A 27955-nucleotide genomic window follows, 5' to 3' on the forward strand; every position below is an offset into this window, starting at 1 on the left:
AGATTTGACAACAAAGATGAAAATGCAGTGAAGAAATGAGAAGTGAAAATGCTAGGAGTGAAGGTCAAATTGAATGTGAGTGGAGTTATAGAAGTATAAATAGCTGACAATGGCATTGTAGACCCTGTTACTGTTCAAGAGACTTCAGATGGGCACCAGGGTGACTTAGAAAAGGCAAACTTACCATAAATGAAACAGGAGTGGTGACAAACAAAGTGTTGGTGTCCCAGAGAATGAGACGCCAGCAACAATCTTCACATAGAAGGAACTTTTGCAGAGATTTCACCACATTAAAAGTACAAAGGGAAAGAGCTGGCAAGATGGTTGAATAGGAACAGCACCAGTCTGCAGCTCCCAGTGAGACTAACACAGAAGGTGGGTGATTTCTGCATTTCCAACTGAGGTACCCAGCTCATCTCATTGGGACGGATTAGGCAGTGGGTGCAGCCGACAGTGGGTGCAGCCTACGGAGGGTGAGCAGAATCAGGGTGGTGTGTCACCTCACCTGCAAAGCACAAGGGGTTGGGGAACTCCCTCCCCTAGCCAAGGGAAGCTGCCAGAGACTATGCCATGAGGGTGCTATCTGGCCCAGATACTATGCTTTTCCCATGGTTTTCACAACCTGCAGACCAGGAGATTCCCTCGGGTGCCTAGACCACCAGGGCCCTGGATTTCAAGCACAAAACTGGGCAGCTGCTTGGGCAGACACCTAGCTAGCTCCAGGTTTTTTTTGTACCCCAGTGGCACCTGGAATGCCAGTGAGACAGAACTATTCACTCCCCTGGAAAGGGGGCTGAAGCCAGGGAGCCAAGTGGTTTAGCTCAGTGGATCCCCCCTCATGGAGCCCAGCAAGCAAAGATCCACTAGCTTGAAATTCTTGTTGCCAGCACAGCAGTCTAAGGTTGACCTGAAACACTCGAGCTTGGTTGGGGGAGGGGTGTCTGCCATTACTGAGGCTTGAGTAGGTGGCCACTGGGATGTTCGAACTGGGGCAGAACCCACCACAGCGCAGCAAAGCCACTGTAGCCAGACTGCCTCTCTAGATTCCTCCTCTCTGGGCAGGGGATCTCTGAAAGAAAGGCAGCAGCCTGTTAGGGGTTTATAGATAAAACTCCTATTTCCCTGGGAGAGAGCACTTGAAGGAAGGGGTGGCTGTGGTCACAGCTTCAGGAGACTTAAACTTTCCTGCCCACCAGCTCTGAAGAGACCAGCGAATCTCCCAGCACAGCACTGCTCTGCTAAGGGACTGATTGCCTCCTGAAGTGGGTCTTTGACCCCCATGCCTCCTGATTGGGAGATACCTCCCAGCAGCAGTCGACAGATACCTCATACAGAGAGCCCCAGTTGACATTGGCAGGTGCCCCTCTGGAATGTAGCTTCCAGAGGAAGAAGCAGGCAGCAATCTTTGCTGTTCTGCAGCCTCTGCTGATGATACCCAGGCAAAGAGTCTGGAGTGGACCTCCAGGAAATTCCAGCAGACCTGCAGAAGAGGGCCCTGACTGTTAGAAGGGAAAATAACAAACAGAAAGCAATAATATCAACATCAACAAAAAGAATGGCCAAGCAGAAACCCCATCCAAAGGTCACCAACATCAAAGATCAAAAGTAGATGAATCCATGAAGATGAGGAAAAACCAGCACAAAAATGCTGAAAATTCCAAAAACCAGAATGCCCTTTCTCCTCCAAAATATCACAGCTCCTGCCAACAAGAAAACAAAACTGGACAGAGAATGAGTTTGATGAATTGACAGAAGTAGGCTTCAGAAGGTGAGCAATAATAAACTTCTTTGAGCTAAAGGAGAATGTTCTCTAACCCAATGCAAAGAATAACCTTAATAAAAGGTTACAGAAACTGCTAACTAGAATAATCAGTTTAGAGAAGAATATAAATGACCTGATGGAGCTGAAAAACACAGCACAAGAACTTCATGAAGCATACACGAGTACCAATAGCTGAATTGATCAAGTGGAAGAAAGGATATCAGAGATTGAAGATCAACTTAATGAAATAAAGCATAAAGACAAGATTAGAGAAAAAAGAATGAAAAGGAACGAACAAAGCCTCCAAGAAATATGGGACTATGTGAAAAGACCAAACCTACACCATTTGATTGGTTAACTGAAAGTGACGGGGAGAATGGAACCAAGTTAGAAAACACACTTCAGGATATTATCTAGGAGAACTTCCCCACCCTAGCAAGACAGGCCAAAATTCAAACTCAGGAAATACAGAGAACACCACAAAGATACTCCTTGAGAAGAGCAAGACACATAATCGTCAGATTCACAAAGGTTGAAATGAAGGAAAAAATGTTAAGGGCAGCCAGAGAGAAAGGTCAGGTTACTCACAAAGGGAAGCCCATCAGACTAACAGCAGATGTCTCTGCAGGAACCCTACAAGCTAGAAGAGAGTGGGGGCCAATATTCAACATTCTTAAAGAAAAAAATTTTCAACCCAGAATTTCATATCCAGCCAAACTAAGCTTCACAAGCAAAGGAGAAATAAAATCATTTACAGACAAGCAAATGCTGAGGGATTTTTGTCACTATCAGGCCTGCCTTACAAGAGCCCCTAAAGGAAGCACTAAATATGGAAAGGAAAAACCAGTACCAGCCACTGCAAAAAATGTAAAGACCATAGACATTATGAAGAAACTGCATCAACTAATGTGCAAAATAACCAGCTAGCATCATAATGACAGGATCAAATCACACATAACAATATTAACCTTAAATGTAAATGGGCTAAATTCTCTAATTAAAAGACACAGACTGGCAAATTGGATAAAGAGTCAAGACCCATTGGTGTGCTGTATTCAGGAAACCCATCTCACATGGAAAGACACACATAGGCTCAAAATAAAGGGATGGAGTAAGATTTACCAAGCAAATGGAAAGAAAAAAAAGCAGGGGTTGCAACCCTAGTCTCTGATAAAACAGACTTTAAACCAACAAAGATCAAAAAAGACAAAGGAGGACATTACAAAATGGTAAAGGGATCAATGCAAAAAAGAGCTAACTATCCTAAATATATATGCACCCAATACAGGAGCACCCAGATTCATAAAACAAATTCTTACAGACCTACAAAGAAACTTAGAAACTTACACTCCCACACAATAATAGTGGGAGACTTTAACACCCCACTGTCAATATTATATCAATGAGACAGAAAATTAACAAAGATATTCAAGACTTGAACTCAGCTCTGGACCAAGCAGACCTAATAGGCATCTACAGAACTCTCCACCCTAAATCAACAGAATATGCATTCTTCTTAGCACCACATAGCAGTTATTCTAAAACTGACCACATAATTGGAAGTAAAACACTCCTCAGCAAATGCAAAAGAATGGAAATCATACCAAAGAGTCTCTCAGATCACAGTGCAATCAAATTGGAACTCAGGATTAAGAAACTCACTCAAAACTGCACGACTCCATGGAAACTGAACAACCTGCTCCTGAATGACTACTGAATAAATAGCAAAATTAAGGCAGAAATAAATAAGTTCTTTGAAACCAATGAGAACAAAGACACAATGTACCAGAATCTCTGGGACACAGCTAAAGCAGTGTTTGGAGGGAAATTTATACCACTACATGCCCACATGAGAAAGCAGGAAAGATCTAAAATTGACAACCTAACATCACATTTAAAAGAATTAGGGAAGCAAGAGCAAACACATGCAAAAGCTAGCAGAAGACAAGAAATGACTGAGATCAGAGCAGAACTGAAGGACACAGAGACATGAAAAACCCTTTAAAAAATCAATGAATCAGGAGCAGGTTTTTTGAAAAGATTAACAAAATAGACCACTAGCCAGACTAATAAATAAGAAAAGAGAATAATCAAAGAGACACAATAAAAAATGATAAGAGGATATTACTATTGATCCCACAGGAATACAAACTACCATCAGATAATACTATAAACAACTCTACACTAATAAACTAGAAAATCTAGAAGAAATGGATAAATTCCTGGACACACACACCCTCCGAAGACTAAATCAAGAAGTTGAATCCCTGAATATACCAATAACGAATTTTGGAATTGAGGTAGTAATTGATAGACTACCAATCAAAAAAAGCCCAGGACCAAATGGATTCACAGCCAAATTCTATCAGAGGTACAAAGAGGAGCTGGTACCATTCCTTCTGAAACTATTCCAAATACTACAAAAAGAGGGACACCTCCCTGACTCATTTTATGAGGCCAGCATCATCCTGATACCAAAGCCTGGCAGAGATGCAACAAAGAAAGAAAATTTCAGGCTAATATCCTTGATGAATATTGATACAAAAATCCTCAGTAAAATACTGGCGTACTGAATCCAGCCTCACATCAAAAAGCTTATCCACTACAATCAAGTCAGCTTCATCCCTGGGATGCAAGCCTGGTTCAACATTCACAAATCATAAAAGTAATCTATCACATAAACAGATCCAATGACAAAAACCACATGATTATCTCAATAGATGCAGAAAAGGCCTTTGATAAAATTCAACACCACTTCATGCTAAAAACACTCAATAAACTAGGTATTGATGGAACATATCTCGAAATAATAAGAGCTATTTATGACAAACCCACAGCCAATATCATACTGAATGGACAAAAGCTGAAAGCATTCCCTTTGAAAACCAGCACAAGACAAGGATGCCCTCTCTCACTACTCTTGTTCAACATAGTATTGGAAGTTCTGGCCAGAGCAATCAGGCAAGAGAAAGAAATAAAGGGTATTCAAACAGGAAGAGAGGAAGTCAAATTGTCTCTGTTTGCAGATGACATGATTGTATATTTAGAAAACCCCATAGTCTCAGCCCAAAACTTCCTTAAGTGATAAGCAACTTCAGCAAAGTCTCCAGATACAAAATCAAAGTGCAAAAATCACAAGCATTCCTATACACCAATAATAGACAAACAGAGAGTCAAATCATGAGTGAAATCCCATTCACGATTGCTACAAAGAGAATAAAATACCTAGGAATACAATTTACAAGGGATGTAAAGGACCTCTTTAAGGAGAATTACAAACCACTGCTCAAGGAATTAAGAGAGGGCACAAACAAATGGAAAAACATTCCATGCTCATGGATAAAAAGAATCAATATCATGAAAATGGCCATACTGCCCAAAGTAATTTATAGATTCAATGCTATTCCCAGTAAGCTACCATTGACATTCTTCACAGAATTAGAAAAAACTAGTTTAAATTTCACATGGAACCAAAAAAGAGCCTGTATAGCCAAGACAATCCTAAGCAAAAAGGACAAAACTGGAGGCATCACTCTACCTGACTTCAAACCATACCACAAGGCTACAGTAACCAAAAGAGCATTGTACTGGTACCAAAACAGATATATAGACCAATGGAACACAATAGAGGCCTCAGAAATAACACCATGCATCTACAACCATCTGGTCTTTGACAAACCTAACAAAAACAAGCAATAGGGAAAGGATTCCCTATTTAATAAATGATGGTGTGAAAACTGGCTAGCTATATATAGAAAGCTGAAATTGTTCCCCTTTCTTACACCTTATACAAAAATTAACTCAGGATGGATTAAAGCTTTAAACATAAGACCTAAAACGATAAAAACCCTAGAAGAAAACCTAGGCAATACCATTCAGGACATAGGCATGGGCAAAGACTTCAAACTAAAACACCAAAAGCAATTGCAACAAAAGTCAAAATTGATAAATGGAATCTAATTAAACTAAAGCGCTTATGCACAGCAAAAGGAACTATCATCAGAGTGAACAGGGAACCTACAGAATAGGAGAAAATTTTTGCAATCTACCACCTGACAAAGGGCTAATATCCAGAATCTACAAGGAACTTAAACAAATGTAAAAGAAAAAAACAACCCCATCAAAAAGTGGGTGAAAAATATGAACAGACACTTCTCAGAAGAAGACATTTATGCAGCCAACAAACATATGAAGAAAAGCTCATCATCACTGGTCATTAGAGAAATGCAAATGAAACCACAATAAGATACCATCTCACACCAGTTAGAATGGCGATCATTAAAAAGTCAAGAAACAACAGATGCTGGAGAGGATATGGAGAAATAGAAAAGCCTTTACACTGTTGTTGGGAATGTAAATTAGTTCAACCATTGTGGAAGATAGTGTGGCAATTCCTCAAGGATCTAGAACCAGAAATACTATTTGACCCAGCAATCCCATTACTGGGTATATACCCAAAAGATTATAAATCGTTCTACTACAAAGACACATGCACATGTATGTTTATTGCAGCACTATTCACAATAGTAAAGACTTGGAACCAACCCAAATACCCATCAATGATAGACTGGATAAAGATAATGTGGCACATATACACAATGGAATACTATGCAGCCATAAGAAAGAATGAGTTCATGTCCTTTGCAGGGACATGGATGAAGCTGGAAACCATCATTCTCAGAAAACTAACTGTTCAAAAACCAAACATCACATGTTTTCATTCATAAGTGAGAGTTGAACAATGAGAACAAATGGACACAGGGAGGGGAACATCACATACCGGGGCCTGTCGGGGGCTGGGGGGCTAGGGGAGGGATAACATTAAGAGAAATACCTAATGTAGATGATGGGTTGATGGGTGCAGTAAACCACCATGGCATATGTATACCTATGTAACAAACCTGCATGTTCTGCACAAGTATACTAGAACTTAAAGTATAATTTAAAATGAAAACAAAAACAAAAAACAAAGAAAGTGCAAAGGATAAGGTGTTGGAAACAAATTCAAAATTAGGAAGATGATGAAACACCAAAGTAGAAACAATGCTTGCTCCATATCAGAAATGTACAAGAAGGCGGCAAGTACTGATCCAACTACTCTTGATACATTTTTACAAATCAAAAAGCACTTGAACTCTCAATGTTTCTAATGCTTTGAATTACAGTGCAGTAATAAATATTTATTTCATTATATTTTCATTGCCTCCTACATTTGTAACTTTGTTTCTAATATTTTGACAAAAAATTGTAAAAGTCACAGAATGATCCTTGTTTTTCCAATTGGATATGGAGATTGCTTTCCCAGGTTTCAGGGTGCACAGTCATTTTTAGAATCCTGCATTGCCATGAAAAATGAGAACTGCCTGTATTCAGAATAATACAGATGGTAATAGGTGCTAAGGAAAAATTCATCATGTTAAGATAAATTAGAACGTCAGGGTAGGGAGGGAAATTGATATTTTATACAGAATGTTTTACATTAGTTGACATTAGGCAGAAAGAGTTGAAGGAGGGATGAAGGGAGCCATGTAGCTGTGTTGGAGAAGAGGCAGAGCAGTTTATGCCTAGGCTTTTCCAAAGAATCACTGTGGCTGAAAACTGAAAGCCAGTAGAGGGAGTAGAAGTGCTACCAGAAGAGATAATGCTGGCTGGGACAGGGAGGGGTGGTGGAGGTGAGAAATGTGCAAATTAGGCATGTAACTCGGTGTTGTGCTGGGGCAGCCGAGAGAACCAATTGTTAATTTTCAGGAATTTTGCAATCTGGTTGTTCAACTGTTGATAGCTTGAAACTGTCTATGTGGGAAATTATTACGCTGCAGAGATTGGCAAGCACTACAAATCAGCTTTTTGTTTTTCCCTTTCAGAAAGTCCATTGTTAAACGTTTACTGTCTCACGTAAGTGGACATAAGCATTTCAAAGGCAGAATTGAATACAGGGCTTTAAAAAAGAGAGAATGAGAAATCAAGAAGGACTCCAGGATGTTGGACTGTGGCGGTGTATCTACGTGTTTCTACCCTGAGCAGCAGGGCTGGGAAGGCTGCAGGATGCTAGGAGAACAAGTGTCCCATCACAGAGAAAGCAGGGAGAGCTTCTTTCTTTCTTGGTGTGAGACAAAGAGGAAGGAGAATCATTTTTTCTTAAAATTGGGATGGGGGTTCGTTTGTATTCAGGAAGCAATAGTGAACCTGAACAAGGCTGGGAAGTTGGGGTAGGCAGGAATCCAGAAGGCAGAATAACTCTTGAGAGGCTAGAGAGAGTCTGTGGTTTATGGTCAGTCCCAAGGCGATGGATGCGAGGAGTCCTAATGTGATTAGATATGGCGTGTTTCTCATATTCCAGGGAGGTGTCATGAGTCACTCTCAGAGCCCCATCCTACGGTCCCTGCTCAGCACCATGAATGGAAGACCCTGCTCCGGAGCATCAAGGACTCTGCAAAGGAACAACAGGAGCCTGCCGGCAGGCAGATATCCTGGGAGGACAGGCATTTGGAGCTGAGTCTGGGGAAGCTTCTCGCCAGCTACTTCTCTCAGGCTGACCCCTTCAAGGAAGGAAGGAGGCAGTACAGACTGAGGGTCCCTCATGGCAGAGGAGGAGGGAAAGAGCTGTGGGAAACACGTCTACATTTAGTCATCTGCTCATCATTCAGGAAATGATTCCTGAGAGCCTGCTATGTCCTTAGTGCTGGTCTTCCTCCTGTGTTGCCTATCGTGGGTGGACAGGCAGCCCTGAGATAGAATTTCACCTGCTCAGCCCTCCTCGCAAGCCCTGACACCCTTTCCCTCATCCCTCCCACTCAGGCACTGAGAGCCTGAGAGCACTAAGAGCAGCCCACTTGAGGCATCTCAACATTACTCTACAGTGGGGATTCCTTAGACCTCATGGAGTACAGCATCAAATAATCAAGAGATGGCCTGCAAGGGACCACCCACAGAGTTGGCCCTCATTCAGCCCCTTCTCCCCACCTCCTCCATGGGCCCCTAGGGTGCTATGGACATCTTTGAACACCATTGCTGTAGCCCACCTCCTGCAGCACCCACACACTTCCTGGGGTTGGGATTCTTCTAGAGGATTCCCTGAGACTTCTGAGGGTGCTGAGGAAGCCCCATCACCTTCTCCAAACTCCACTGAACCTGAGGCTGTGTGGTATGTGGGCTGGGTCCTCCTGCTGGCCTGACCTTCTGGAGCAGCCCTTGGCCCACCCTCCCTCCTCTACACTTACAATCAGGCCTTCTGCTTCCAGTGGACGTAGGCGGCAGAGACACCAATCAGCAGCAGCACCTTGGAGCCCAGGAGGAGACCTAGGAGGAGTGGGGCAGTAGGAGCTGGCACCAGGCCTGGAAATCAGGAGACAGGAGGAGCCATGACACCATCCCAGGGGCCTCAACTGAGGCTACCTGAGCTGGTCAGTTCTCCAAATCAAGAGTTCAGAATGAGAAGGTTGGAGCAATTCTCTACACTTTAACAAGTGCAGTTTGGTGTTGCAGAGACAGGGGCTATCAATCAGGCTTGTGGGATTCAAACCCTGGCTTCCAGACCTGTTCACCACTCAGGTCCCCTCTCTGAGCCTCAATATATTTATCTCTAAAATGGACAGCAAATGGCTCCTACTTCATAGCACTGGTTAAAAGGAGAAAATGCCAGGATGACAGTACAGTATCTGACACAACTGCTGCTCCTTGGCCCCCTCCCACCTCCCTCCTCTTTCATCCAAGTGGTCATTTAGGCCAATAGCATGGCAAAGAGGAGTGAGACCTCTACTACGAGTTAGCAGATCTGAGTTAAATCTGAGTCACTTGCTAGCTGTCATTGTTCTAGGTATGAGATGCACCACCTGGGAATTTCAATGTCTTTGTCTGTAATATTTGCAAATTAGGATAAAGCCACGTTCCCACCCATGTTCAAGGGTTCTGGGGAGCCTTGATTGCTATATCACGTAGGAGGGAAATTAGACAACATCCATATAAATTAAAACACATACACCCTCTGACTTAGCAATGCCACTTCCAGTGGGCATCTTCCCCCAGAGAAGGATAACATATGTGCAGGGTCATCCACAGCAGAATTATTTCAAAAGCTCAAAGTTGGGAACCACTTACATATCCATCAACAGAAGACTATAAAATAGCACTTAATATTTCCATAAATTGACATATTCTGCAGCTGGTAAACAATGGAGCAGATCTCTATGTCCTTATATGGAATCTCAATAAGAAATTATATGGCTTGCATTTGGGAGAGGTTTTCCAATCACCAACAGAGCACAGAGAATGAATGAGAGAGGCATTCTAAACCTTTGAATAACTATGAAAAGGAGAAATACTGGCTTCCTATTCAGTTCTGTTCAAAGAGCTTTCATGTAGCACCTACTATGCACCAGACTCTTCTATGGAGAGAGTGTCTAATGCCAGGACGGAACGAAGCCTGCCTGGAACAGGATGTGGGCTCTTGCCCCAATCCTAGCTGGCCCTGTGACCTTGGGCAAGGCCCCTGTCATTTCTTGGCTTCAGTCTCCTATCTGTAAAAGGGCATTGGGCTAAATGGTCTGAGGTCCTTCTTGCACTGACATTCCAGGATCCAGGAGCTAAACTGAGGATCCAGGGCCTCTGAAAGAAAACCCAAAATAAGCATTGTTGCTGGCTTAACTGAGGGACCCCTAAGTCATCCTTTTAGGGGACCTCTTCCCTTAGGTGAGGGACATTCTGAGATGGCCCAGCTCTGCTTGAAGCCTTTAGTGACTGTGTGAAGCAGTCCCTGAGTCACACAAGAGTTTCCTGAACAACCCACAACCATCCTGGATAGACCCATAAAGCTCTTGGCATCTCCTTTCACCAGGGCCATCAGATTAAACAGTGAATCTCTGTCCTTCAGGAATCTGCCCAGTGTGATGTTTCCGAAGATTAAATAAAGAAAAACCCAATTTACTCCCTCAGTGCTCTGGATGGATTTATCCTCATTAGAAGGGAACAGAATGTAAGCTTGGTGAGAACAGAGCTTGTGCCTTTTTTTTTTTTTACAGCTATTTGCTCCACCACGGTGGAGGCTCACATACAGTAGGTTCTCGGTGAATGCTTGTTGCGTAAAGAAGAGTCTCGGCCACGCTGAGGGGGAAAGTGCTCTGTGGACGCAGCAGGCAAGGTCTAGTCTTGTGCCTGGGAAAGTCACTCAAATCGTCAGTTCCCTTATCTATGGAAACATGGCTGGGCCAGATTAGAAGAGGCAAAGGCTGTGGTGCCAGGCAGACTAAGGTTTCAGACTTCCCCATCATTTACCAGCTGCCAAGCCTTGAGTGAATAGCATGATATCTCCAGGCCTCGATATACCTGATGTGTAGAAGAGGGTGGCATCAGATCATGAAAGTGAGCACCCACTGCCACCCTTGATTGCTGTTGCTGACAGAGAGGACAGTGCTATTATTGACTTCTTGTCACAACTTAGGGGACGAAGGAGGCCCACACTATACTCTCCATGCACAGACATCTGAGTCCCTGGTCCAGACTTAATCTCCACGTTGGCAGGAATTGCTCTTAGGAGCTTCACACAGTAGTAGGTGCCAGTGTCTTCGAGGGTGATGTTACTGACGCGGATGGAATAGTCTGTGCTGTTTCTCTTTCTCTGGTCTGAAATAGTTGTTACCCAGGGAGAGTGGCATCCTTTTGGACTGTAGATTAATTTCCGGCCTGGACCAGCTCCTCTGAACCACTGGACCGGTCCCACAGGGAGCAAGGAGGTCACAGTGCAGTTCAGAGTGGCCGTTTCTCCAGCTGCAACTGACACAAATGCCTCAGGCTAAATCACCTGCAGCTCCTCACCTGCCACTTCTAGAAAGTAACAGAGCCATCATTTATTCATCCTTACGTGACCTTGAATGTTTCCTCAAGTGTTTATCAATGAACTTCAATGACTGGGTGCATACCAGGAGAGGGCCCTAAGCTCAGCACACTGTGTGTATTATCCCATTTAACCCTCACAACAAGTCTGTAACATGAGACTGTATTACAAGTGAGGACGCTGAGACACAGAGAGGTTTAGTTTCATGGAAGAGCATGGGGTTGCTAACCTGAGTGGAGTGGAGCTCCTGAGCCCCCTTTGCAAGTGTCATGCTTTGCCGAATATTTGTGCCTCCACTTTCTGGCCATAAAGAGTATTGCACTTTCTTTTTCCTTTTTTTTTTTTTTTTTTTTTTTTTTTTTTTGAGATGGAGCTTAGCTCTTGTTGCCCAGGCTGGAGTGCAATGGCATGATCTCGGCTCACCCCAACCTCTGCCTCCCAGGTTCAGGGGATTCTCCTGCCTCAGCCTCCTGAGTAGCTGGGATTACAGGCATGTGGCACCATGCCCAGCTACTTTTGTATCGTTAGTAGAGATGGGGTTTCTCCATGTTGGTCAGGCTAGTCTCAAACTCCTGACCTCAGGTGATCTGCCCACCTCGGCCTCCCAAAGTGCTGGGATTACAGGCGTGAGCCACCGTGCCTGGCTGCACTTTCTGAATCATTGCATTGGGTGGGGCCATGTGACTGCTTTAGGCCACTGAGTTGTGAGCAGAAGTGATGGGTATAATTTGTGGCTGTGCATTTAACTGCAAGAGCCTCTATGGATTAACTTCTCCCTTCCACAGAGACCTACAAGGCTCTGATGAGGTCAGCTCCATCAGCCTGGATGCCTGAATGACCATGAATTCTCCACATACACTGAACATGTTGCTTAACTAACAAACTCAACATTGTTTTAAGCCTCTGAGAATTTCTCACCCATAGTGTAATTACATTACCTTAGTTTCCTAATGTTGATGTGACAAATTATCAGAACTTAGCATCTTAAAACAAAAGAAATGTATCATCTTATAGTTCTGGAGGTCAGAAGTCTAAAATCATGTTATGGATAGAATCAAGGAGAAAAATATTCAAATATACAAAGATAGAGGATGACATGTTGGTGAATATTGCAGATAGGCAGGATGAAGAAGTCCAGAGATCTACTGTGCAATATGAGGACTAGAGTTAATAGGATTGTATTGAATTCAGTATTTTTGCTCAAACAGTCTATCTTAGATGCCCTACACACACACACACACACACACACGATAACTATGTGAGAGGATGGATGTGTTCATTTGCTTGACTGTAATAACCATTATCCTATGTCTATGTATATGAAAGTACCATGTTTTACCCCTTAAATAAGAGGTGTCAGCAGAGCTGTGTGTATTCTGGAGGCTCTGTTCCTTGCCTTTTCAAATTCTAGAGGCTGCCACATTCCTTTTCTCATGGTTACATCTTCCCGTCACTCCAACCTCTTGCTTCCATTGTCATATGTCCTACAAAGACCCTTTTCATACACTGGGCCCATCCTGACACTAGACCAAGATGTTAAATCACTATCTTAAACATGCTCAAACAGCTAAAGAAAACAACAGACAAACAACTAAAGAAACATTGGAATATGATGCATTAATAAAATAAGAACAACAGCAAAGAAAAATTATAAAAATTAAACAAACAGAAACTTAAGAGTTAAACAGTCCAATAATTGAAAAATCCACCAGAGGTGTTCTCCAACTGGTGTGAGCAGTTAGAAGAGAGACTCAGAAAACTGGAATATGGAATAGTTGAAATTATTGTGACTGGGGAGTAGAAAGAAAAAGGAATAAAGAAAAACAAGCAGAACCTGAGGACATTGTGGGACATTATCAAATGGATCAACATAAACACTGTTAGAGTTCTAGAAGAAGAAAAGAGCAAGCGAGAAAGGAACAGATTATTCAAAGACATAATACCCCAAAACCTTCTGAAACTTGATAAATACATGAATCCTCAAATTTCAGATGCGGAAGAAACTCAAGTTTAACTCAAGGAAAAACTCAGAGATCCACACTAAGACACATTATAATCCAACTGTTGAAAACTAAAGTCAGGGAAAGAACCCTGAAAGCAGCAACAGAAAATGGATTCCTCACATACAAGAGTTCCTCAATGAGATGATCAGCCGATTTCTTATCAGAAGCATTGGAAACCAGAAGACAGAGGAGTGATACACTGAAAATACTGCAAGAGGAAAAATCTATCAACCAAGAATCTTATACCTGGGAAAACTATCCTCTAAACAGGGAGAAATTAAGATATTCTCAGATGAACAAAAACTAAGAGAGTTCACTACCATTAAACCTTACCTACAAGAAATGCTACAGGGAGTGGTTTCAGGTAGAAATAAAAGGATGCTACATGGCAACTCCAAGTTGTGTAAATAAAAATGTACAGGCTGGGCACAGTGGCTCATGCCTATAATCCCAGCACTTTGGGAGGCCAGGGCAGGCAGATTACGAGGTCAGGAGATCAAGACCACCCTGGCCAACATGGTGAAACCCTGTTTCTACTAAAACTACAAAAGTTAACTGGGTGTGGTGGCATGTGCCTATAATCCCAGCTACTCGGGAGACTGAGGCAGGAGAATAGCTTGAACCGGGGAATCGGAGGTTGCAGTGAGCTGAGATCACACCACTGCACTCCAGTCTGGTGACAGATTGAGACTCTGTTTCAAAAAAAAATTAATTAATTAATTAATTTAAAAAGTCCTGCTACATGTAAATTTATTTTATTTTATTTTTTTATTTTTCCAGGATCATAGACAGAGGCTAACAAATCCTCCTTCAGGTTTATTTGTATAAATAGCACAGAAGGACCCCATCCCCATGAAGATGGCAGCCTGGAGGCGGGGGTGGGGGATCGCACCAGTCCTTCTGTCCTCACGTTGGCAGACAGAGATATCTACTCTGTAGCCTTTGTAGTGGCCTGGGCACCTTTGGGAGCCTGAGCTGGAATTGAAGCTGGAGCTGCAGCCTGGGCCTTGGTTTGATCCTGGGCTTTGGCCTTTGGCTGGCACACCTGAACCCCCTTGGCAGTGTGAGCACGAGCATGCTTCCCAAGCTTGGGGTGGGTAACGTAGGCAAGTCGATCAAGCTTGCTGCTGACACCTTTTGGGATCTTGGGCTTAATCTCCTTGGGCTTTACGAGGGCCTTGACAGCCTCGGCACGTGCACTCATGGCCTTGGCATTGTTGGCCTGCATCTTCTTTAGGCCCTTCTTGTTGTGCTTCTTGGCAAAGCGCATGTTCCTCAGGAACTTGGGGTCCACCCCCTTAAGAGATTCATATCTTTGTGACTGGGGTTTCTTGATACTATTTCTGTGCCATTTTCGGGACTGGTTGTGTGTGGTGTGGTTCTTGGACTTGGCTATGTCTGCACCTTAAGCCGCAGCTCCCAAAGCGCCTAGAACCGGAAGAGAGTAAATTTATTTTAATTCATATTTTTCTGATGCTTCAACATCCCACAATCATGCTGTGAGTACTCTGCCCAGGTGACCATGTGCACCAGTGTGATAAGGCTGGTCCCTGGAACGAGTTCCCTTTCTTGCCCTCCCATATTGTGACCTAGTCCCATAAAAAGACACCAGTAAATCCCATCATGCTCTTTGCTTGTACCCTGTACTCTGACTTCCAGTAAAGGCCCTTGCTGAGGAATTCTTTCTCTCTTGCTTCCCTATCTGCTTGATTGAGCCTGCTTCCTTGGAGCTCTTCTCATATGTCTTTCTACCTGGCATGCCCTACTTCCCTCTCTAGGACCAGTGAGTAAAATAAATCATACTCCATATGCCTTTCCAAGTGAAATCTTCATGGCCATCTTAGAGTGATTCGTAAAGACCCAAAAGCCTGACTTTACCATTTTCAATACTAACGGCAATGAAAATGGGATCATTCTAAACTGGGGTGGAAAGTTCCTAGGAGATGCTCTTTAACTATTCATGGCTTACTAATTTGCTACTCTGATTGGTTCCACAACTTGAGAAGGCTTTTTACATTGATGGCTTTCTTGTGCTGTGCTATGTGCAGCTTTGTGTTACCTTTTGGAGTTCTGCCAAGACTCTCCATCCTGAAGTGAGGATCCTGCTTAAATATCAATAATGACATCTACATTTCTTCAAGAGCACGGGATGACATAACACTGATAACAGCCCCTTCAAAGGAGATTCATGTGATATGCATATTAACATCATATTATTCAGCATCTCTAAGTTGTTTTGCAGTGCCAGTGACAACATATTCTTCTTTTACAAAGTTTATTTACAAATTAAAATCAATAGGCACCCCTGTTAGTGCCTATAAGCAAAGAAACAAAAATACCTCTTCTCTGTGGAGACTTCAGCAATTTCTTTCTTGCTTTTTGGAGTTTCTAGACCATTCATTATGGCCATACATCCAGGGCCTTTCATGTGAAAACAATGCCCCTCTCACCCTTGTGCTATACTCCATTAAAACAACAAATGTCTGGTTACCTACTGGGATCTCCTATCCTGGAGTCCAGATCTAGGAACAATACTCTCCTGTTGCAATCATGAACCATAGATTGCCCCACATGCAAGGCTCTGCTCATCTGAAATGGGGCCCACTGGAAACTAAACTTTCACTGAAACGCAAAATTACAATTTCCATCAGGTGCAGTTGCATACCATTTTGTTGACTGTTGGTCTTATAATTTGTTGATGCAACAATTCTTAACCAAATATTAGCAAACTGAATTTAACAGCACATTAGAAGGATTCTACACCATGACTAAGTGGAATTTATTCCTAGAATACAAAGATGTTTCAATATGCAAATGATAATGTAATATACCATATTTACACAATGAAGAGAAAAATACACGATTATCTCATTTGATGTAGAAAAGCATTTTACAAATTTGAACATCTTTTTATGAGAAAAATAATAAAAGGAATATATGGACATTTCTACAACATGATAAAATCATATACTCATATTATACTATTTATCTACTTATCATGTGTATTGGTTATTGTCATTTCTCCAGTAGAATATAAGCTCCAAAAGGTCAACTACTTTTGCTCTTTTATTCACCAAGGCACACCATGTTCTATGTCAGGTCCTGGCATATAGTAGCTATCCAATATATATGTGTATAAGGTGTGAATTACTCATTAAGACACTTCCCTGGGATACTAAAACCTATTTTCAGTGGACTGCATCTGTGATATTTGCTAGAAACTGAGTTTCCCATGTAGATGACTTAGTTTAAAAAACATTCATTTGCATACACAAAGAAAGCAGAAGAGCCCAGGAGGAGAAAACCACAAACCCTCATCCCCACACCACACCCCCCTCACTCCCATGAGCAGCAGCTGCAGAAATGTCATGGCATAGAATCAAGGCCACAGGCATTTGACAAGAGCAACAGTGAAACCTGTGATCTCTAGAGTCAGAGTGCCTGAGTTCAAATCATAGCTCTACCAGTTACCAATGAGCATCCTCACAGCTCTTTGTGCTTCTGTTTTCTTATCTGTGAGTGGTGGGAGGATAAGGTTAAGGGGAATATCTATTTTGGGCATAATGACCATCTGAAGTAACAGCTGTAAGGCATTTCCAACAGTGTCTGGCACATGGTGAGTATTCAAAAATTGCGAATTGTTACTTTTTAGATTTTCTAAGTCATGGAGTCTTCAATCAACATTACATGATAAGCATATGGATATAGCTATTGATATGACTATAGATGTAGATAACATAGACAGAGCTCTCTGTTTTATCCCTTTCTTTCTCCCTCATTCCTACCCTTCAAGAAAGAGGGAACTCTAAGACAGTAATGCACAGAAGTTCTGCTTTGAGATAAAACTCATTTTACCAAGAGAGAAGTTTGCTTAAAGGAATTGCTTATCTTAACACATTGGGAGAGTTTCAGTGGTAATATCAGAGAGTAGAAAAGGGAAGAGAGTGACTGGGCAACAGGGAAAACCGAGTATCTCTTCAACGTGCATTTCATGTAGACTAAAAAATGAGTGGAAGAGATGTAAGGAAAGTCTTTTTAAAATCCTGTGTGTTTCAGCATGATCAAGTGAGATTTTTCTCAGGAATACAAGGATGCTTCAAGACACATAAACCTATAAATGCAATACACTACGTCAGCAGAATGAAGGACAAAAACCATAGGACCATATTGACAGCGACAAAAAAAAAAAAAGCATATGACAAAATTTAACATTTTTTAATTATAAAAATGCTCAAAAAAGTAGATGTAAAATAAATGTTCCTCAATACAATGAAATCCATATATGACAAATCCACAGCTAACATGATATCCAGTGAAAAAAGTCCAGGCAGGGGGAGATGGCTTTAACCCCAACCAGCGCAGGAACCGACTTGGGGAGGCCTGTGGAATATAAAAGTAGGAGCAAAGGCGGGAAGACCCGTGCATGCACTTCCAGATCCCCGTGTGGACCGATGGAAGCCATTCCCTACTGTTCCACACAGGGGACTCTGCGAAGGACAGCCGAAAAGTTCAAGCAGTTGGTTTCAGGTTGAAGGAAGCCCCCAAGGGAGTTTCACAATAGAACCTCGGTTGGGGATGAACTCCCTTAGCCAAGACCAGGGCAGGGGAGAGTGAAAAGTTGGCTGCAACCCCTAGTGCAGGAGCCAGGCACCCAGCTTTGCAGTGGATGGGGAGGGGCGTGATCTGAAAGCGGCAGCTGTTATCTTCACTGGGGCAATTGGAATTTGAGTGCAGGCTGACTGGTACTTAGCTCACTGCTGCCAGTGTAACACTGTGGGAGTGGATCTGCCTCGCCAAGTGCGTGGGAACTGTGCGTGGGCTTACTGCTGCCTGCTCTTCACCATTCCATGTGCAAACCCTTCTGTGCAGCACAGGCAGCAATACTCCCTTCTGGAAGGTGAACCCAGTGACCTGAGACCTGCTCCCATTCCCCAACACCCACAGGGGCTGCTGTGTGCCCTGCCAGCAAAGACTCAGAGTGCAAACCCCCTGACCCAGCTCCCACCTGGCTTTGCTCTGCCACTTGCCCTGGTAGCTTCACACAAAGGACAGAAACTCTTAAGAACTATATGCCTCTCTCCATTGCCTGAGAAACCAGAGTACCCCCACTAGGCAACATAAGGCAAGCGAAAATCCTACTGCAACTACTGCAGCTGGTGCTGTTTTGCAAGCGTCACCTCCTGGCTGGAAGCCAACCAACACAGTCCATGATAGCATCTCCTGGTGGAATCACACTGCACCCAAGGAAAAGACAACTGTATAATCTCAGCTATCACTACTGCCTGCACCACTCTGGCTAACCAGGAGGTCCTGAGTCTGTCCACATGATCAGATCATTCCACTCTAACTGGTATTCAAGAAAGTGAGCACACTAAGGCTATCAATAAACAAGGAATCTCACAGAGTCTACATCACTCACCTGCTACCCCCATTTGAGCTAGTGCTGCTACCCATGGCTGGGAGACTTGAGGACAGGTCACATCACCAGATCCCTTGCAGACACTCTCCAACATGAGCTTGGAGTTTGGCAACTTCACTGGATGGCTAGACCCAGAGGAACAATAACACTCACAGTAGCCTGGTTCCCAGGGATCCCCACTCCTAGGAGAAGGGGGAGTGCACCACATCAAGGGAACATCCTGTGAGACAAAAGAATCCAGACAACAGGCCTTGAGGATCAGATATTTCCATTGGTGGGAAGTTTAGCAGAGGCACAATTGCAGTGCTGGACTCAACAGGGTAAGTCTTCAGCTGTAGCCCAACAGTCAGACAGCCTTGGTGCACATGAAGGGCCTTGAATAAGGAAATGTATTTTCTCCCTTTTTCACCATCACAGGCTCTGTTGGGGCTTCTCTCATGGGAGCTAAGTGTGGGTGCAACTATAGACACCCTTTCTGGAACACGTCAGGATGATGGCATCCTCACAGGAGAAGCATCCTCCAGGTGCCAGCTTGCACAAGAGACAGAGTCACAATTCCTCTCTACTTGAACATCAACATTCCTACCCATGAAAAGAGGTGCCTGTCTGATCTGAATGCTGGAGTACTGGGACAAGAGTGTGTCTGAGAGGTGAATAAATTTCCTGCTGACCTGGCAGGGGAGCTAAGGTGGCTTCAATCCTTCCCTCTGATAAGATCTCAGTGCAACTCACTGAGAGCTCCTCCAAGAACCTCTGTCAAAGCTGGGACCTCTGCCCACCATTGGGTATTGCATTTATCCACCTGCTGTAGTCACAACTAGTTCCTACCCAAGGACACCTCCCCTACTGGCCCCTACTACAACTAGCATGTATGAAAGCCATTATACAAAGACTTTATAACCAAGGAACTCTTACAGTCTTCATCCCTGGAAGCACCAAGAACCAAATTAGGCTGTAACTAACTATAAGTATTAAAGTCTCATCCTTAAGGGGAAAAAGAAATTAAAACAAACAACAAATACAGTCAAATCAAAGATAAATTCAAGAATAGTTAGAAGAAATAGCCTACTCAAATGAGAAGGAACCAGAATATAAACTCCGGTAATATGACAAAATATGGTTCCATAACAGCCCCAAAGGATCACACTAGCTCTACAGCAATGGATGCAAACTGAGATGAAATATTTGAAAATGCTAGATAAGGAATTATTAAGCTACTCAAGGAGATATCAGAGAAAGGTGAAAACCATCATAAATTTTTTTTGAAGTTTAGGATATGAATGAAAAATTTTCTAGACAGATAGATATCATCAAGAAAAACCAATTTGAATTTCTGGAAATGAAAGACACACTTAGAGAATTACAAAATGCAGTAGAAAATTTTAACAAAACACTAAAACAAGTAAAAGAAAGAATTTCAGAGCTTGGAGATAAGGCTTTTGAATTAATTATATTAGGCAAATTTTTTTTTTTTAAAAAGGATCAAAAGAAATGAACAAAGTCTCCAAGAAATACAGGATTATGTAAAATGACCAAGCATAAGAATAATTGATGTTCCTGAGGGAGAAAAGAAAATAACAAGTCTGGAAAATATATTTGAGGGAATAATTGAGGAAAATATCCCTGGCCTGGCTAGAGATCTAGATAGCCAAATCCAAGAAGCTCAAAGAACTCCTGGGAAATGCATTGCAAAAACATCTTCACCAAGGCATATAGTTATCAGGCTATCCAAAGTCAACATGAAGGAAAGAATTCTAAGAGCAGTAAGACAAAAGTATCAGGAAACTTACAAAGGAAAACCTATCAAACTAACAGTAGACTTCTCAGCAGACACCTTACAAGCTAGAAGGGATTGGGGACTTCTCTTCAACCCCCTAAACAGAACAATTTTCCGCCAAGAATTTTGTACCCTGCAAAACTAAGTTTAATAAATAAAGAAGAAATGAAGTAATTTTTAGACAAACAAATGTTGAGGGAATTTGTTACTACCATACCAACACTATAATAAATGCTAAAAGGTGTTCTAAACCTAGAAACAAAAATCCAATACGCACCAAAACAGAATCTCTTGGAAGCTTAAAACTCACAGGGCCTACAAAACAATAACACAATGAAAAGAAAAAACTATCTAGGTAACATTTAACATGATGAAGAGAACAGTACCTCACTTCTCAATATTAATGTTGAATGTAAATGGCCTAAATGCTCCACTTAAAAGATACAGAATGGCAGAATGGATAAAAAAGTCACAATCCAAATATCTTCTGTCTTTAAGAGACTCACCTAACAGAAAGATTCATATAAACTCAAGGTAACATGGTGGAAAAAGATATTCCACACAAATGGAAGCTAAAAGCCAGCAGGAGTAGCTATTCTTATTTCAGACAAAACAGGCTTCAAAGCAACAACAGTATAAAAGGACAAAAATGGTCACTATGTAATTATAAAAGGATCAATCCAACAAGAAGATATTACAATCCTAAATTTCTAAGCACCTAACACTGGAGCTCCCAGATCCATAAAACCATTACTAATAGACCTAAGAAATGAGACAGACAGCAACACAATAATAGTAGAAGACTTTAATATACCACTGACGGCACTGGGCAGACCATCAAGACAGAAAGTCAACAGAGAAATAATGGACTTAAATTACACCCTAGAACGAATGGACTTAACATATATTTACAGAACATTCTACCCCCAAATTGCAGAATATGTATTCATCTCATCAGCACAAAATAGACCATATGTTAGGTCACAAAAAGTTTCAATAAATTTTTAAAAATCAAAATCATATTAAGTATCCTCTCAGACTACAGTGGAATAAAACTGGAAATTAAGTCGAAAAGAAACACTCCAAACTACACAAATACATAGAAATTAAATAATCTGCTCCTGAATGATAACTGGGTTAAAAATGAAATCAAGATGGAAATCAAAAAGTCATTTGAATTGAATGATAATAATGACACAAGTTATCAAAACCTCTGGGAAACAGCAAAAGCAGTGTTAAAAGGAAAGTTTACAGCACTAAATGCCTACAACGCAAAGTCTGTCAGAGCACAAATTGACAACCTAATATCATGCCTCAAGGTACTAAAGAAACAAGACCAAACTAAACCCAAAGCTAGAAGAAGGAAAGAAATAGCAAAGCTCAGAGCAGAACTAAATGAAATTCAGACACCAATAACAACAACAAAATACAAAAGATCATTGAAACAAATAGCTGGTTCTTTGAAAAAATAAACAGAGAGACCATTAACTGGATTAACCAAGAAGAGAGAGGATGCAATTAGAAATGAAACTGGAGACATTACTACCGACACCACAGAAATACAAAAGATCATTTCAGACTACTATAAACACCTTTATGCACATAAACTAGAAAACCTAGAGGAAATGGACGAATTCCTGGAAAGATACAACCCTCCTATATTAAATCAGGAAGAAATAGAAATTCTGAACAGACCAATAACAAGTAGTGAGATTGAATAGGTAACCAAAAAAATGGCAAACAAAAAAAGGTCCAGGACCAGATGGATTCACAGCTGAATTCTATCAGACATTCAAAGAAGAATTGGTATCAATTCTACTGAAAGTATTTCAAAAGATAGAGAAAGAGGGACTCCTCCCTAAATCATTCTATGAAGCCAGTATCACCCTATTATCAAAACCAGAAAAGGACATAACAAAAAAAGAAAACACAGACCAATTTCTCTGATGAACATAGATGCAAAAATCCTTAACAAAATACTAGCTAACCAAATTCAACAGCACAACAAAAAGGTATTTCATCATGATCAAGTGGATTTCAACCCAGGGATGCAGGGATAGTTTAACATACATGAGTCAATAAATGCAATACATCACATAAACAGAATTAAAAGCAAAAACCATATGATCATCTCAACAGATGCAGAAAAAGCATTTGACAAAATCCAGCATTCCTTTATGATAAAAGCTCCCAACAAATTAAGCATAGAAGGGTCTTACCTCAAAATAATAAAAGCCATATATGACAAACCTATGCCAATATCCTACTGAATGGGAAAAAGTTGAAAGCATTCCCCCAAGAACAGAACAAGACAGGGATGCCCACTTTCACTACTTCTATTCAACATAGTTCTAGATATCCTAGCCACAGCAATTAGGCAAGAGAAAGATAAAAGGTAAAGGGCATTCAAATGGGAAAAGAGGAAGTCAAACTATTGCTGTTTGCAGATGATATGATTGTATACCTAGAAAATCATAAAGACTTCTCAGAAAGACTCCTAGATTTGATAAACGAATTCAATAAAGTCTCAGGTTACAAAATCAATGTACACAACTCAGGAGCACTGCTGTACACCAACAACCACCAAACTGAGAATCAAATGAAGAACTCAGTCCCAAACAACTGCAAAATAAAATACCTAGGAAAACAAACAACAGCTGCAAAATAAATAAAATACATAGGAATGTACTTAATCAAGAAGGTGAAAAATCTCTACAAGAAGAACTACAAAACACTGCTGAAAGATATCATAGGTGACACAAACAAATGGAAACACATCCCATGCTCATGGATTGGAAGAATCAATATTAAGAAAATGACCATACTGCCCAAAGCAATCTGCAGATTCATTGCAATTCCCATAAAAATGCTAGCAACATTTTTCACGGAATTAGAAAAAACAATCCTAAAATTCACATGGAACAACAACAACAAAAAGCACCTGCATAGCCAAAGCAATATTAAGCAAAAAGAACAAATCTGAAGGCATCACATTACCAGACCTCAAATTATACAAGGCTATAGTTACCAAAATAACATGGGACTAGTATAAAAGTAGGCACATAGACCAATGGAACAGAATAAAGAACCAAGTAATAGAGCCCAATACATGCAGCCAATTGATCTTCAACAAAACATGCAAACATATAAGCTGGGGAATGAACACCCTATTTAATAAGTGGTGCAGGGAAAACTGGCAAGCTACATGTAGAAGAATGAAACTGGATTCCTATCTCTCACTTCATACAAAAATCAATTCAAGATGAATCAACGAGTTAAATATAAACCTGGAACTATAAAAATTCTGGAAGACAAGGTTGGAAAACCTCTTCTAGGCATCAGCCTCATTAAAAAATTCATGATTAAGACCCCAAAAGCAAATTCAACAAAAACAAAAATGAATAAATGGGACCTAATTAAAAAGCTTCTGAAGAGCAAAATAAGTAATCAGCAGAGTAAACAAACAGCACGTAGAGTTGGAGAAAATATTCCCAAGTCGAGTTACAATTGACTGGTAAGGATACCAAGGCCCATGACGGCAGAGTGCCTTGTCCCAGATCACAGAGCTGGGAAATGGCAGAGCTAAGATGTGGCACAAGTGGTGGGGCTCCAACCCATGCTCTCCTAATCACTGTGCTACTGACACTCAGTAATAACCCTAACACCACCACCATCCAGAACTCTGTGCACATCCTCTCCAATCCCCACAGAGTCCATAATGGTGGCCATGATCATCACCATTTTACAAATGGGAAAACTGAGGACTCGAGGGTAGCCAAGACTTTACCAAGATCACACAACCTTGGGAAAACAACCCCATCATTTACTGAAGTCTATTCTCTCCCCAGGCTTGCTGTATCCTCTTAACATCTTGGAATGGTTGGTATAATTACACCCTACATATGAAGAAACAGGCTCAGCAAAGGGAACTGGGTTGCTTGAGATCACACAGCCTTGAAATAACACAAGATTTGGCCTACAATATGCTAGGTGATTTACAGAGAGAACCTTAAGTCCTTTCTACTCTCCTAAAGGAGTCCAAGATTGTCATGATTTTACAGATGAGAAAACTGAGGCTAAGAGAAACGAAGGCATTGTCTCCTCATCCCCCATGCATGACTTGGGCATTTCCTGTGTTTTGCCAAGCTTTCCTGTTCATCAAAGAGTAAGCACTAGAACTTCAACATCCCCAACACTGACTGCCACCTCCCTTGTCCCTTTGAGATTCTTGGCTTCATGCAATTCAAGGGAGAAGCCTCCCTCCTGGCTGCCCAGGGCTGGTTACTGTGTAGTTCTCCCCCTGGGCTCCCTATGGTTACTCTGTAGCCATAAACAGAAGACCTTGGGTTCCTAACAGCCCAAGAAGAGAATGTAAACTCTAGTTCACACGGAACACAAGAACTCTAAGAAATGTCTCGTTCCCACATCCTTAGTCTTCAGTGCCATGAGTGGGTGGGCACGTTGTAACTGCCCAAGGGGTTCACCTTGCCCACTGCCTAGACAGAATCGATTTATTAAGACCAGGGAACTGCTTGAAAGAGTAATTCACGCAATGCTGGCTGTGCAGGAGACCAGAGCTTTAGTATTATCCAAATCAGTCTCTCCGAGCATTCGGGGAGCAGAGTTTTTAAGGATAAGTTGGTGGGTAAGGAGAAAGCAGTGAGCCGGGAGTTCTGATTGGTCAGAGATGAAATCATAGGGAGTCAAAACTGTCTTCTTGAGCTGAGTCAGTTCCTGGGTGGGGGGGCCATAAGATCAGATGAGCCAGTTCTTTTTTTTTTTAATCTGGGTGGTGCTACTGATCCATCAAGTTCAGGGTCTGCCAAATATCTCAAGCACTGATCTTAGGAGCAGTTTAGGGAGGGTCAGAATCTTGTAGCCTCCAGTTGCATGACTCCTAAACCGTAATTTCTCATCTTGTTGCTAATGTTGATCCTACAAAGGCATTCTGGTCTCCAGGTAAGAAGGTCTGCTTGGGAAAGGGCTGTTACCGCCTTTGTTTAAACTAAGTTTCTCCCAAAGTTAGTTCAGCCTATGTCCAGGAATGAACAAGGACAGCTTGGAGGTTAGAAGCAAGATTGAGTCAGTTGAGTTAGATCTCTTTCACTGTCTCTCATAATTTTGCAGAGGTGGTTTCAATGTGGTCTGCTGAAAAGCAGGAGGCTAGACTCAGCTCCATGGATGCTGCTCAATGAAGGAGAAACAGCACATGTAAGAAGAGTCCTAAATGCTAAGACATATCTTTTAGGACAGGTTCAATGTAAGATATAATGCCTGCAGGATCTTTCTGATGGGGGTTGTCAAGCCAGCCTCTCCTACCCATACAAGAAGAAGGCTTTTTCTTTTTAATGTTTATTGATATAGAACAGAACAACACAACAGTTTAGAACGAGAAGGTTGAAGCATTTCCCTACACTTCAGCAAGCACAACTGGGTGTTGCAGAGAGAAGGGCTGTGTGTCAGGCTCCTGGGGGTCAAACCTTGGCTCCTCTACCTGCTCACAAGTCAGATCCCCTCTCTAAACCTGTGTCCTCATCTATAAATGAGGCAGCAAATGATCCCTCTCTCATAGCACTGGTTATAAGGAGAAAATGCCAGATGAAGACACAGCATCTGGGACAGCTGCCACTCTTTGATCCCCTCCTCACTTTTCTCCAATCTCATCCAGGGCATCGTTTAGGTTAATGGCTTGGAAAAGAGGAATGAGCACTCTACTAAGAGTCAGCACATCTGAGTTACTCCTGAGCCTTGATAAGGGTGCTTACCTAGGCACAATATGAACCATCAGGGAACTTCAGTGTCTTTGTAATATCTGCAAAATCAGGGTAAAACCACCTTCCCTACCTATGTTCAAGGGATGCGGGGCGGGGGGGTGCTGATTATTACAACATCAAGAAGAACACATTAGCAATAGCTACACACCTTAAAACACACATACCCTCTGACCTAGCAATGCCACTTCCAGTGGGTGTCTTCCACTTGAGCAGGATGATGCATGTACAAGGCCACCCACTGCAGCGTTGTTTTAGTAGCCCAAGGTTGGGAACAACTTACATATCCATTAACAGAAGACTGTAAAATGAAGTTTGATAGCTCCATAAGTTGGAGTACTCTACAGGTATTAAACAGTAGAGCAGCTGTCTATGTCCTGATATAGAATCTTTATATAAAATGAAATGGGTCAGGTGCATTGCCTCATACCTGTAATCTCAGCACTTTGGGAGGCCCAGGTGGGTGGATCACCTGAGGTCAGGAGTTCGTGACCAGCCTGGCCAACATGGTGAAACCTTGTCTCTACTAAAAATACAAATAATAGCCAGATGCAGTGGCAGGCACCTGTAGTCCCAGCAACTCAGGAGGCTGAGGCAGGAGAATCACTTGAATCCGGGAGGTAGAGGTTGCAGTGAGCCGAAATGGTGCCACTGCACTGCAGCCTCGGTGACAGAAGGAGATCCATCTCAAAATAAAAATAAAATAAAATAAAATGCTTACTGTTTTCCAGTCAGGCTCAGGGTCTGGATGCCAGGGGTATTCTGAACCTTGGGAAGGTGATGAAAAGGCGAAGTGCTGGCTCCCTCTCAGTGGTTCTGTTCAAGGAACATTTATTTAGCACCTAGGATGCACCAGGCTCTTCTATGGAGATGATGTCTAACACCAGGGCAAGAAGAATCTGCCTGGAATCAGATCAGAGCTCTAATTTGGATCCCATCACTAACTGGCCCTGTGACTGTGGGCAAGACCCATGTCACCTCCTGGCCTCAGGCTCTCATCTGTCAACAGGGGGTTAGGCTGACTGGTCTGAAGATTCCTCCTGTGCTAACATCCCAGGATCAGGAGTTAGACTGTGAATCTGTATCTTTGGCAGGAAACTCAAAGTGAGCATCTTTGCTAACTCCACTGGGGAACCTCTAAGTCACTCACATGGGGGGCCTCTTTCCCAGAGTGAGGGATATTCTGAGATGATCCAGCTCTGACTGGAGCCTACAGTACCTGTGTAACTCAATCCCTGAATCACACAAGAGTTTCTCTAACAGACCCACAAACACCAAAGCACCAAAGCTCGTGGCATCTATGCCCACCAGGGCCATCAGATTAAACAATGAATCTGTGCCTCTCAGGAATCTTCCCAATGTGATGTTTTTTGAAGATTAAACTAAGAAAAACA

The 27955-nt window shown here is 42.1% G+C and overlaps 2 protein-coding genes and 1 pseudogene across 2 annotated transcripts in view; all 3 read right to left on the reverse strand.

Annotated features, from left to right (window-relative positions):
• Positions 1-27955, reverse strand: part of NSFL1C (NSFL1 cofactor) — a 401445-nt gene that overhangs the window by 338017 nt on the left and 35473 nt on the right. The window lies entirely within an intron of this gene.
• LOC126964117 (signal-regulatory protein beta-1-like) overlaps positions 1-27955 on the reverse strand; it is a 64654-nt pseudogene that overhangs the window by 26667 nt on the left and 10032 nt on the right.
• LOC126929253 (60S ribosomal protein L29-like) lies at positions 14480-27878 on the reverse strand. The gene is made up of 4 exons (XM_050745449.1): positions 27781-27878; positions 19014-19195; positions 17965-18081; positions 14480-14998 (listed from the first exon to the last, which is right to left on the reverse strand). The coding sequence occupies exons 1-4, from the start codon at positions 27876-27878 to the stop codon at positions 14523-14525; spliced, it is 873 nt and encodes a 290-aa protein (XP_050601406.1). The 3' UTR covers positions 14480-14522.

The sequence above is a fragment of the Macaca thibetana genome, chromosome 10, assembly GCF_024542745.1.
Source record: "Macaca thibetana thibetana isolate TM-01 chromosome 10, ASM2454274v1, whole genome shotgun sequence".
Taxonomy (NCBI): Eukaryota; Metazoa; Chordata; class Mammalia; order Primates; family Cercopithecidae; genus Macaca; species Macaca thibetana.

Excerpts from the sequence above, each read along its gene's own strand:
- LOC126929253 (XM_050745449.1), bottom strand. The coding sequence starts at position 27,878 with ATGGCCCTGGTGGGCATAGATGCCACGAGCTTTGGTGCTTTGGTGTTT. Across the intron at positions 19,196-27,780 it reads TCAGGGATTGAGTTACACAG|GAGTGGGGATCCCTGGGAAC; the intron begins GTACTGTAGGCT and ends CCCTTCTCCTAG. Across the intron at positions 18,082-19,013 it reads AGCTCAAATGGGGGTAGCAG|AGTCCCCTGTGTGGAACAGT; the intron begins GTGAGTGATGTA and ends TGTCCTTCGCAG.